At 32.8% G+C, this 12,912-nt stretch overlaps 1 protein-coding gene across 5 annotated transcripts; it reads right to left on the bottom strand.

The window, feature by feature from the left end:
• Positions 1–3,629: 3,629 nt before the first annotated feature.
• On the bottom strand, positions 3,630–11,848 carry LOC110644000 (sterol 3-beta-glucosyltransferase UGT80A2). Of its 5 annotated transcripts, none has more exons than XM_021796565.2 (14): positions 11,545–11,848; positions 10,645–10,817; positions 9,705–9,944; positions 9,008–9,119; positions 8,345–8,515; positions 7,675–7,738; positions 7,344–7,401; positions 7,060–7,237; positions 6,762–6,892; positions 6,415–6,517; positions 5,305–5,381; positions 4,427–4,474; positions 4,192–4,341; positions 3,630–3,872 (listed from the first exon to the last, which is right to left on the bottom strand). In XM_021796565.2, the coding sequence occupies exons 1-14, from the start codon at positions 11,660–11,662 to the stop codon at positions 3,699–3,701; spliced, it is 1,797 nt and encodes a 598-aa protein (XP_021652257.2). In that variant the 5' UTR covers positions 11,663–11,848; the 3' UTR covers positions 3,630–3,698. The 5 variants fall into 5 exon arrangements, with proteins under 5 accessions (XP_021652257.2, XP_021652259.2, XP_021652258.2 ...); XM_021796567.2 differs by having other exon boundaries at positions 10,645–10,786; XM_021796566.2 differs by lacking the exon at positions 11,545–11,848 and adding an exon at positions 11,338–11,521.
• Between the last annotated feature and the right edge of the window lie 1,064 nt (positions 11,849–12,912).

The raw sequence follows: 12,912 nt of genomic DNA, 5'->3' as shown, positions 1-12,912 counted from the left end.
CAATGGGGGGCTAGCCAAAACCTCGGTCCAATTCGGAGACTTTTCCGGTAACAGGTCTGTCTGGCCGGAATTTTGCAGACCCGGTCAACTGTCGAATTTCCGCGAATCGAGGATACCTACACGAAGCCCATAACACGGGGGTTAGTACATAAATTTTTCAGAATTTTCTAAGCTCATTAAATGCTCGGAAAAATACTGCGAAGTTCCATGGGACCCACCGAAAAATGGTGTCGGAAAAATTTGAAATTTATGTCGCCGCGAAGCTCTCGACGAGTGGAGCGTGCTGGTACCCTCGGTTTTCTCGTGGGATTCACGATTTTTGAGAAATCTAGCCCAAAAGTCGAAATGGGCTAAAAACTTCCCGAGCAAAAATTGGACAAACTGCTCGATGGATTTCAGCGTTCTTGGTGTCTATGGAAAGCTCTCGCCGAGTAGATGATTTTAGACATAAGACCCGGTTCAATTGGTGGCCGGATCGGCCGGATTTTGGTCGGGGAAGCCGAAACGTCGCGCGCGCGAGGGAGGGAGATCGCGCGCGTTTTCCGGCCGTTTGGGGCGGCGGCCGGCTGGCTGGGGAGGCTGGGTGGCGGCGCCGGTCGGCTGGGGTGGCAGGGGGAGGTGGCTGGCCGGCGGCAGGGGAGGGAGGAGAGAGAAAAGAGAGAGAAAAGGAAGAGGGAACGACGCGCGCGGGAGGAAGAAAAATAGAAGGGAGCCGGTCCGATTCGAAATACAAAATTTTGAATTCTTACTCTGCCTCGGGACCGAAAACGAGGTCCAAAAATTCCGAAAAAAATTCCAGAAAACTCAGAAAAATACGTAGACTCCAAATATATTTTTAGTTTTGCCACGTGGTCTTTAAATTAATTTTTAAAAATCATCAAAGTTTATATTTTCGGAAAATCGAACCCGATTTTTAAAATCCAAAAAATCTCAAAAAAATTCCTAAAATTTAAATAAAATTAAAATACCAAAAATGCTCATAAATTTAAAATTTTTTGGGGTGTTACATATATAATTTAGTAACTTTATTATTTTAATTGTTTACCCTATGAGCTCAAAGGAGCATGAATTTTGATGATAACAAAACTCAACTAAAATCAAACTAACATTATTTTAAGTGTTGTGCTTTTCTAAGGATAAAGAAAAAGATCCATGGAGTTGATGATGAACTTGTATTTTAAAGAGATGATGACATCCCATGATAACACAAAATGAATCAAAGACAAAGAAAGAAAATATTACCTTTTAAGCTACATTAAAGATCAAAATAAAGGTACATAGTTTAGAAGTTAGTTTAAACTTTTAGGATTGCTTGTGAAAAGAATTGAGAAGTAGAAGCCAATGATACTTATTTTTAATCTCTCAAATTTTTATCCTAAGCTTTCAAAACTTGTTTTGAATTATCAATGGCCTAAAAGCATTTTTTTATGATTTAGTGTATAGTTTTAAAGTTTTCAAAGTTTTGCAGAAAAACTTTCCTGACATGCTACTTGGTTTTCAATTGTTTCTGGTATGCTAACTGGTATGCTAACTGACTCAACTCTACACAACATCGCAGAAAATGACAAAATAATGGCTATTCTCTTGAAATTTGATATTATAATATTCAAATGAGTTCTCAAACGATCAGAAACGATCTAAGGCTATAAATATACTTATCCTTGGCCATTTTATACTTAATGAAAGTTTCTCTACTGTTCCTAATTTCTTAAAATCATGAAAACTTTCATTCAAAGTGTTTAAATTGTTTTTATTACTCATCATTGACATACATGCTCATCTCTTCTTTATAGATTCTGTTGTATTGAGTGAGATTGAATTTTAAATACCTTCTTAGCATTTATGAGAGGTCATTCAAGCACCTATTGAAGCTTGATTGTGAAAAGTGTTTGGGATAACACTTGGTAGAAGTGTGAAATTACTTGTAAAAGCTTTGGTGTGAAGAGTTGTAAAGGGTTTTTTGTCTCTTGTCTTTAAAAGAGATGAACAGTAAAGTGAAGACTCAAAGTTTGAGAGAGTGGATGTAGACTAGTTAGACCAAATCACTATAAAAATTCAGTGTTCAATTCTCTTAACCCTTACTCTTTAAATTTATGCACTTTAATTTTCTGGTTGAATTATTTTTTACTGAGTTGATAACTGATATAGTTTACTGTTAACTCTGCTTCAAACTGAGATAATTTGTTTACTGTTGAATCTGCTGAGATCTGATGTAATTTGCTTACTGCTATATCTGTTGTTCACTGATATATTCTATCTACTGCTCTGTTTGCTGTGATGTGATTTTATTCAGATTACTGATATTTTTACTGAGTGCTAATATATCTTGTCAGATTAGTATACTGAATATTTTTAAGCCAACTTTATATTTAAGCAGTATTACACTTCAGTGTTCAATTCTCTTAACCCTTACTCTTTAAATTTATGCACTTTAATTTTCTAGTTGAATTATTTTTTACTGAGTTGAGAACTGATATAGTTTACTGTTAACTCTGCTTCAAACTAAGATAATTTGTTTACTGTTGAATCTGCTGAGATCTGATGTAATTTGCTTACTGCTATATCTGTTGTTCACTGATATATTCTATCTACTGCTCTGTTTGCTGTGATGTGATTTTATTCAGATTACTGATATTTTTACTGAGTGCTAATATATCTTGTCAGATTAGTATAATGAATATTTTTAAGCCAACTTTATATTTAAGCAGTATCACACACACATTTTATAGTAAAAAACTATATTGAACTAAGATACAATTTTTCAGAGTTTTTGAGCAAGAACCGAAAAATTATTTTAGTCCAATTCACTCCATTTTGGACATATTTTGGGATATCATTAATATTTTTAATATATTTTGAGATTTATTTTAAAAGTTTTATATTGAATAAGTGTATTTAGTGTAATATTATTTACTTGTAATTTCGATGAATAAATTAAAATAATTATATTTTCTGTAGACTGTCACAATTATTTTAATTCATTCTTTCAAATTACAAATAAATGATATTAGACACACTCAAGTTCAACAGTAAAAAATTTAAATTTAAAACTTTTAAAATAATCTCAAAATGTATGCAAAAATATTAAAATAACCAAATTAATAAATTATATATATTTTAAATTTCTAATATATATATATCCAGTCAAAAATTAATAAATTTTACATATATGTATATATATATATATATATATATACATATATGTAAAATTTATTAATTTTTGACTGGACTATGTGTAATTAAGAGAGATGTGAGAAGAGACAAATATATATACATATTTTTTAATTTGTGATAACTGGTAAACGTCCAATTCTATTTAATAGGGAATCTAGGTTTATTCTAATTAAAATTGAGATAGTTTGGGATTTTAGAAAAAAAAATTGAGTGACAACTTAAAAACACACTTAAAAATTGAATGACCATGTGTGAAAATTAACTCATGTTAACGTGAAAACCCACAATAGCGGCTAATATTAACTTTAATGATTCTTCATTTAAAGTTGAATGAGTTTTAAGAAAAAAAAAAATGACCATTAGTTATAATTACCCTTGTTATTTCCTTGTGTGTTGGATCGCGCATGTTGTATAAAATTAAATCGAAATAAACAAATAAATGATCAACGAAGGCAAAACAGCAAAAAAGTAATTTCGCAAAGCCGACGTATATTTATTCTCATAATGTGATAAAGAGCTGAAAATCAATGGCAAGCAAAACAACTTCGTATGGAACGAAACTTTGAGGTTGCAGTCTTAGGCTCGGATTCGGGTTCCAACTTGTAGCGAGGAAAATGTTTATAGAAGGCATTTACTGCACCTTGTACCCCATCTTCCTTCTCCATGGCCTTGGCCAACTCCATAGCACGCTCTTTTACCTGTATGAAGGCACCCCAATTAGCTCAGACTTCAACAAATATAGCACACAAGTATTGATCTTCAAGTTACTTTTCAATTTTTCATTATGCGTTAATCCAAGTCATAACAAGGTTTTTATAAATATAATTCAGACTGTCCTTGTTTCCTTGCGCAAGGTTAATCCAACTTTAAGCACGAAAAAGGCAAAGAAATAATGAGAACCAAACCTTAGCATACCCAATGAACAGCAGAGACATGTAAAGCGCAATGATAAACTAGTATAAGAAAGTTGACTTGAAAGAAATTCATGCCCTCATTTGAAAAACAATTCATGCCAACCTTGGGATCTAGCATGAATCGTATAGCATCAACCAACTTTGCAAGTGAAAACTCATCCACCGGGATCGGTGCAGGACCTACTCCTCTGGCATGAACCCGCTCTCCCCAGAAAGGCTGGTCCCCAAAGAAAGGTACAATGGTTGTAGGACACTGTTGCGGAAAATAGATCAACAACCATAAATTAGCAAAACAATTTATACAAACATTAATTTTCAAGAAAAGTATATCAATTTACCCCAGCTTTAAGACCAGCAGCAGTTGTTCCAGCACCACCATGATGCACCTGATAAATTTAGGTTTCAATAAGCATATCAATTATTCAATTAAAAAAATCAGAAAAAAGAAAACTCTGCTCATATGATGTCAATGCTTCCATTCCAGCTTTTGAAAATAATGGCATTTTGCACCTCAGTCTAACAGCATAATAAAACCATTCATGTAAAAGAGCAAAAGAAAAAGTACTAAATGTAACATAGGATATATGTCATTTGAAAGCCTAAACTCAGCATAATAGTTGACATCCTCAAATTACACTTTTTTTGTGCATTAAATTATCAATTGTATGGCATTGATATTGAGATGATGTGAATTGAAATTCAGAGGGAAAATTATAGTTTGTGATATTATGTCTATCAAGAGTCTCACATCTAAAGGTTACAATAAGTTCAAAAGGCTTATAAGGGTGGATGACCAACTAACCAATTGGTTAGTTCTAACTTTTTAGCAATAGTTGGTTTAAACCCAAATAAGTTTATCTCACACTACATGGACTCTTGTCTTTGCCACTCATTCATCTTTGCTTTTTCAATTAAATTCAGTAACAATGTCTAAAGATTTTGCAGAAAATTTTCCATTTTAAGCCAAAAATAAGAGTAGACTTTGCTTTTGAAAGTACTAACTCTTTGTTTTTGCTTTCATATTGTATTCAGTATTTAGTTGTTTATTAGAAAATCAAAATTAATTTCAGCAAAGATGAAACAATCGGAAAAAAGAACCAATTTGATTAAAATTTAATGACAAAGAAAGAAGCAAGAAATCAAGTAATTAGGCAAACATGCATTTCTATGTATATTATTTCAGCTGTGATAAAATAAATGAACAGTGAAGTTTTACCACAGCCTTGCATCTTGGGAACAACCAGTCATGAGGGCAATTGTCCAGTAAATACACAGAATTCTTTGGTTCTGGCACTGGAAAAAAGACAAGTAAGTAAACACTATCCAAATTCAAAGCTCAAGCATCATATGGAAAACTAGGGATGTGCGGTTTTAGTTCTAGTTCTAGTTCAAGGTCTGCCTAGGAATGGAACCAGAATCGAACCGAAATTTCGATATGGTTCTCATTTCTTCAGTTCCGGTTTGATTCTCTGTTCTTAAAACAAATTTATACAATTATTTTCATAAAAAGTCATACTTGAATTAACATTTAAGTTCCATAATAGATTATTATACACAATATATATCATATATTATATCTTTAGCTATTTTTAAAATACGTACTTTTTAACTATAAGTTGCATATATTGTAGAGAAAATGGATCAGACTTGACTCTACTCCAAAAACTAGCTCAAACGGAATAGGTTTACCCAATTCTTATATTTAAATCAAAGTCCTTGGTTGGCTCTAATAGCATAGAGTGAAAAAGAACTGGGCCTAATTCTACCTCAAAAGCTAGCTCAAGGGAGGAGATTTGCCCAAATATTATATTTAGTACAAAGTCCTTATCTCAAACCAATGTGGGATAACATATATAATTTAGAATTAAACATATTATATAATATAGTAGTACAAGTATATCATATAAGATACAAATATAATTATAAATAAAGCATATATATAGTATAATAGTACACTTATAATTAAGAATTATAAGATAATTTAATGTATTTATAACTAAGATTATTAAGAAAATATAAAGAAATGAAATATAATATTAGGTTGTATTTGATCCATAATTAAACATACACATATAAATATATATAATTATATTGAAGTATATAATACATCTAAAAAAATCATAGAAAAACATATGTATAAATTCGATTTTTGGTTTGATTCTTAGTGAAGAACTATAACCAAATCAAAAAAATCAAAATAAGTTCGATTCAGTATGGTTTTTCGGTTCGGTTCGGGACCCCTAAGAACTGTGCACAACCCCTATGGAGAACTATTAAATGCTATATTTTCCAAATTTCAAGGGTTAAGATACAAATCAAGACTTACAATTCCCAAGACCACCCCAGCCCTTGTTAATGATGCCTCTTTGACTAGTCTCTTCCAATGCTGCAACTATAATCTGGGTCATCTTCTCTGGTTCTTGAAGAGGCTGTTGCAAACATGAGCATATTTACTAAAATTATGAATAAATACTTCAATTTTAACAAATCAAATATGACCATTTGATTATCGTCTATTTTCCAATTACTACTTTCCAATTAATGAACATATTTCTCAACGCAAGATATTACAATAAGCATCCTAACAATAACTCATTCTCTCATTAATTTTTTTGGGGGTTAACTTAGGAGTAGATATAAAGTCTAGATTACATAACTGGAAAAGAAACTCACAAGGCTACCAAAACCAATATAGATGGGTGGATCACCACCTTCTAGCCATTCCACAAGTGAATCAGGAGGTTTATAATTTGATGCAAGGTCAAGGAAGCAAAATCCAACAACATCAATCTTTGGTCCCCAGTCTGCACAATTGGTAGACAAATCAACCATCCAAGAAGTTAAGAACAACAAAATAAAGAGTAAGCAAAAATAGAAACTCTGTTTAATCCTTCAAAGGAGAATTCTTGGTGATCAAACCAATGCATAATATAAAATCTAGGATGTCATCTTATCAGCATAAATAAACAACCTTTTGGTTTGGGAACAAGGCTAGGACTCCATATATACCCATAAGGCAGATCAAGAGGAGAGTTATAGTATCCACTTAAATATGTGACAGGTCTTAGCTTCAGCTTTTTCTTCCTAAACTCATTAACCATGTCCCGTATTCCGAGCCAAATCATTGAATCTACAATTTGATATGACAACTGTAGCAAGAGGTAAAGGTTAATTAAAATAGAAATAACAATCCAACATAAAATTCAAGATGAACAAAATAATCAAGATTAAACAGAAAAAAAATAAAATACTCACTTTATAAGCAACTGGTTGCTTAACACGAGACAGAGGATGGGGAAATTCACTAGTAGGCCTGACAAGGATAATAAATATCAATATCAATTCAACTTAAAACAGAAATATGACTCCATATTCAGGAATAAAGCAAATCAGGCCACAGTTAACTACCTGAAACTAATTTCATAACTAAAAAAATAATCTCGTACGTGTGCATGTGTGTGTGGGTGGATGCGTGTGCACACAATACATAAATATTAAAAAAGAATTGTTGATGCACTTGTAAATAAAAACTTTTTATCCAAAAATATTCATAAGATAGATATTATCCCCATCAAAGAAGACTTACGTCCAAGGCATTGTGAAGAATATATGAATTGGTACTTTTAGCCTCTCTGCAACATGTGTATGTCCTGTACAATTATCTTCTGTGTTAGAATTGCAAAAACAAAGACAAGACAGAAAAAGCTTCAGTGATCAGGACCACGAAGGGTTAAACTCATCTAAGCCCAACTAAACACTAATCCCAAACTAGTTAGAGCTAGCTACATGGACTCATTTCCTCCATTCCACTTGGTTTAGATCCAGAATCCAAAGCTGCTAATACAAGAAGACTGTAACATGAATTGATCCCAAAATAATCCAATTTCATATATTTTTATACTGCTACTAGACATCCCATGACGAGTACTGCTCTGCGGCATTGTTACCCTTGGTCTCTAAGAAGCAACTAACAAAAAAGGCTTGTAGGTACATACAAGAATGTAAATGATCTTTGAGAAGTTCCCCAAAAAATAAATAATATATTCCAACATACAGCCAATAGAAAGACTTCCAAGATGAATTACAGAGTAGATCATAAAATTCTCAAAAGTTTCATTCTTCCTTTTATTTAGCTCTCTTACCTTCTCTCGCTTCTTAAATCTTACCTTCTATTGTTTCATATATCAATCAGACCCAAAAACAAGATACTGAACATCCAAGGGAGAAAAGAACGGAAAAATGTAATGAGATCTAACCATATGCTGGGGGATTGGCAATTATTGCATCTGCTTCAAACTGAACATTTGTTTCAGGATCAGGTTCCACGCATGCAGGAAGTAAGGAGAATATAATTTCCCTTATTTGATGCCTCTGAATAGGTATTTCTGAAGGCGCAGATGGCAAGAAACCTTTATTCTTGACCATATCTGCAGGAAAAAAAAAATTATATTGAAAATCCATTAAAGGTGAAGCAACAACCTCTATAAGTTCAACAGTGGAAAGGGCTTCCCAATGGTACAGTGCTCAAAAAGAAAATTTTATGTTGAAAAACTAAAACTCAAAACTATATCTGAGACATCAAGTTCTAATCAGATTCAATTATCAATCCAGTTTCTTAAAGAAAATGCCTCATCTATTTGAACTGAGTGAATCAGCTAAAAACAGTATGAAAAGAGAGAGAAGGGAGGGGAGGGGGGGGGGGGGGGGGTGGGGAACAGCAAAATTTGCATCTCAGACTTCATCCACATCCTCTTGTGAAATAACCAAACATGGATAAAAGAGAGAAATAATCAGATAAAAGTTGGGGTAGTTATTGATCAAAATGTTTTTACCTACAAATTTTGCAGTGCACAGCAGAAGAATCGGAAGTAGGTGAGCAAAAGAAAGCACTTTAAAAAAGAAAAATCTGTAATACTTACAGCCAGCAAGAACTTTTGGATCTCCACCTAGAGGGAAAAACTCCAATCCAGCAGTCAGTACAAAGTCCTTGAAATTTGAGTGAGTTGCTAATCTAACCCTATGACCATCTTCCTGCAAGCAAACATTCAATTCTTCATCAACTCAAATTGGCCATATTCAATGGTCCTAGGAATAAGTTCTTAAATAAGAGAGAAGAAGAAAAAGAAGAATTTTTATCAAATTCACATTGTCAGCATGAAAATTGACATCAGCCGCAATTGAAAACATCTTTTCATTATCTAATTTGGTTTTCACATCTCTAAACACATCCACTCCAAAGCAGATCTGAATCTATCAAGAGGACAATTGTAACTCTCACATTGCAGAAGAATACAAGCAACAAAAACTCATAGATAGAAGAATCAGGTATGGTCTGATACCACATGATTTTAAAAGGAGCAAAAGCAAAAAAGAATCATTCATCCCTTAAGACTAGCTCTCCTCTTTTGATACCAGCTTCTCTAGTCTTAGAAAAATGCCTCAGCCAGATATAAAAATCCTAGACGTGTATATGGCCCTAAGATAGCTAATGAAATACTGTCATGGCATGTACAAGCAACAAGTTGTTATGCATTGGACATGCTACTCGTTATCGAGGAACAAGATAGCTACCAAACTTTTCTAGATGACTTGTAAAACCCAGAGAATGAATGAAACCTGTAGACGTTTTCCAATGGCAATAAATGGTTGAACATCTCCCCGTGTTCCAACAATAAGCATTACTATTTGCAAGGGACGTAAATCAGGAGGCTCAGCAATGTCACAAGGTTCCTCATCAGTAAATCCATCATGAACAGCTTTGACAAGATCCAGGCTTAATGGTTTAATATCTCCGGGCACCTCTAATTGTACGGTCCCATCATCTTTAACATTTGCAAATCGAGGAAGTAATTTGAGCTGCAATTTTTTATTAAATATTATGAAAACACAGACGCTTAATTAAGATGCGGCAAAAAAAATTTACAAAACATGATTAAGTGGAATATTCATAAGATAATATGAGCATATCATAAATGAAATTCAACCCAAAAGAAAATCAATATTTCAATAAGTGAACTCTAGCATACAAACTACAGTGATGATAATTGCTTCCATCCCATGGGACTAAATATAAAAGGGAATAGCATATAATGAGGAAAACATTGATAAAGCAGATAACCCTGAAGGTAATAATATGAAATCCCGTATGATCTCGACAGACTTGTAAAGCTGAAACAACAAATGGATTCTTAGACTATCCCATAACCATGCCACTCACTAATGCCATTCAGCTTGTGCATTACAGATCTATAAGTTGAATATTCAACCTTTAGAAGTCTATACAAAAAAAGAAGTTGCTTTGTCATAAACAAAAGACAATAATACAGGCTTGACCACATCTATTGCAGAGCCTCTCACATTGAAAATGTATTAAAAGTAATTTGCAATACAAATGCTTCCCAGATCAACCAAACTATTGACTTTCAACTGTGTGGGAAGTATCAGAAAACTTATATCAGTCTTGTTATAGAAAGACAAGAGGTTTTACATCCCCTGTATTCCACTCAATAATTTAGGCGAAAGAAAAATTATTGCAAATAGCCAATATGTAACAAACCTTCTTTTTGAAAGGAATTTTATCATCAAATAGTTTTGCTGCCAATATGCTTAGATTATAACTCTCTCCATATCTACCAGATTGTCTCCGATGGCTGGAATCTGAATCCGGTTTGCCAGTAGTTGAAGTTTCTCCGGACATGCTATGTTTGAACAAACTACTGTCAATAACCCCTGAGTGGAGAAGATTTAGAAATAAAATGCCACATGATTACTTTATGAACAAATTAGCACATACATAAAATTAAAAATAATCAAGGAAGAGAGTAATCCCCGATACAAGGTGAACTTCAAACTTGAAAATAATCAACAATAACAATTCCAGGCAGTCCCTAACTATCGCCAGAACCATTAGGGGGCATCCCTTCCTAATCCCATTATCATCTTAGTAAAGATAGCCCCGCATTTTAAGAACTGTATTCCTATTGAATAAATGAAAATGACCATAAATTTTGAATTTTTTTTCGTAATGTTTACGTGAACGTCAATAAGTTATAGACATTACGCTAAATTACGCAATTGTAAGGAGCTGATACACGAAGATCTTATATTTACTGAAGTTTCGCATCTGTTCAGTGCTCATTGCATCGCGTAGAAACAAATTGTAGTAAGGGTTTAGATCTTTCAGTTTTGGTTAATTTTGGTTAACATACTGGTTGTAGCTAATCATTCAATTAACCAATTGAAAGAGTACCGCTAAAAGACACCAATTGTTTCTACGTCGTTCCCCAGCCGTCAGATCACCGGGGCCCACAGAGGACCACAGGTGAAGTCGCGGACTCGATAAAATCCGACGCCTGTCGCCGTTTGGCAACGCGAAAGTCGGTCACACGAAATGGCAACGTAAAATGCGGAACCGAAGAAGAAAAAAGAGACAAAACAGAAGAGTTGAAGGCAACACCATTTTCGCCAGCGATTTCAACTTCGCGAACAACCGAATCGCCGGTACAACTCTGTCGGTGATGATTATCCGGCGACTCCGCCATCTTCTCTGGAGCAGATGGAGAGAAAGTATGCATGTGGAAACGAAATGGAAACAGAATTTGGAATCCTATCCCCCCTCGTGGATGACACGCAGGCAAGGAGGGGAGGATTAGTTTGAAAGAAGCAATGGGAAAGGTATCTATCCACCTGCGTTGGATTCTTATTTTGGAGAACTTGGTTTTCGCAGAAAAAAGCGCACTAGCGATCGATGGGCCATCCAGGAATCCAGAATGGACACCTGAAAGAGAAGCCACTTAAGTTAAAAAGCTGCCACGTGGAACGCTGAGGGCCGTTCAGACCAAAGTCGTCTTGGTTAAGAAATAGAAAGCAGTTTTGCCAAAAAGTTCAATTCCCGTACGACTACTTTTTCTCCAGTCTCTTGAACTGAAATCGTGATAAAATTACTATTTTAGTCACTTTATTTCATGAAATTAATTATTCAATTTTTTATTTAAAAAAAAATATTTTAATTAATCTCATCTAAATTAAAATTCTCAATTAAATAGTTTAATATTTAAAAAATAAAATAATTTTATAATTGTAATTTTTAGATTATAAAAATTGAATAAAATTAAAATTAACTCATTAAATATTAAAGTATCAAAAGGTAAATAAAACAAAAATATATAAATTATTTAATATATCTTTCAAAATAGAAAATAACAAAGTAAATAAATTATAAATTATAAACCTTAAGAACCATAACTTAAAAAAAAGATAATTTTTATACGTCTTTTCTAAATTTTATTTCTTATTTTATTTTTATTTTTTAATTTTAATTTATTATTAAAAAATTTTAAATTTTAAATTTATTTTATAAATATCCTTATAACAGGTTTACATATTAAAAAAATAATAAAATTATATTTTTACCTCCTCTTTTTACTTACTCAATAAATATTAATTTTTTTAATTATTATATAGACTCATCATAAAATATTAATATTAAATAATAAAATTTAAAATTCATGAAAAAATACAGAGATTATATTTATAGACGTCATGTTATAAATTAAAAAAAATATTTAAAAATTTATTATTATAAGTTAAAAATATTTTTTAAGTAAAATAAAAAATTAAATTTTTTAATAATAAATTAAAATTAAGTGACATAAATAAAATATGACTAAAATTGAGGGATGTGGCATTAAAATTACCTAAAAAACCACACATCCAATTTATACCGGATTTTGAGATGGGAGAGTAACCCCACATGTCAGGCCGGTGAAAAAAACCTCCCCTGTCTGAAAAGGACAAGGAAAATCCGTGACAGGCGGCAAAAACT

Source organism: Hevea brasiliensis, chromosome 5 (genome assembly GCF_030052815.1).
Source record: "Hevea brasiliensis isolate MT/VB/25A 57/8 chromosome 5, ASM3005281v1, whole genome shotgun sequence".
Classification (NCBI taxonomy): Eukaryota; Viridiplantae; Streptophyta; class Magnoliopsida; order Malpighiales; family Euphorbiaceae; genus Hevea; species Hevea brasiliensis.
This window is presented reverse-complemented; position numbering and strand designations above follow the sequence as displayed.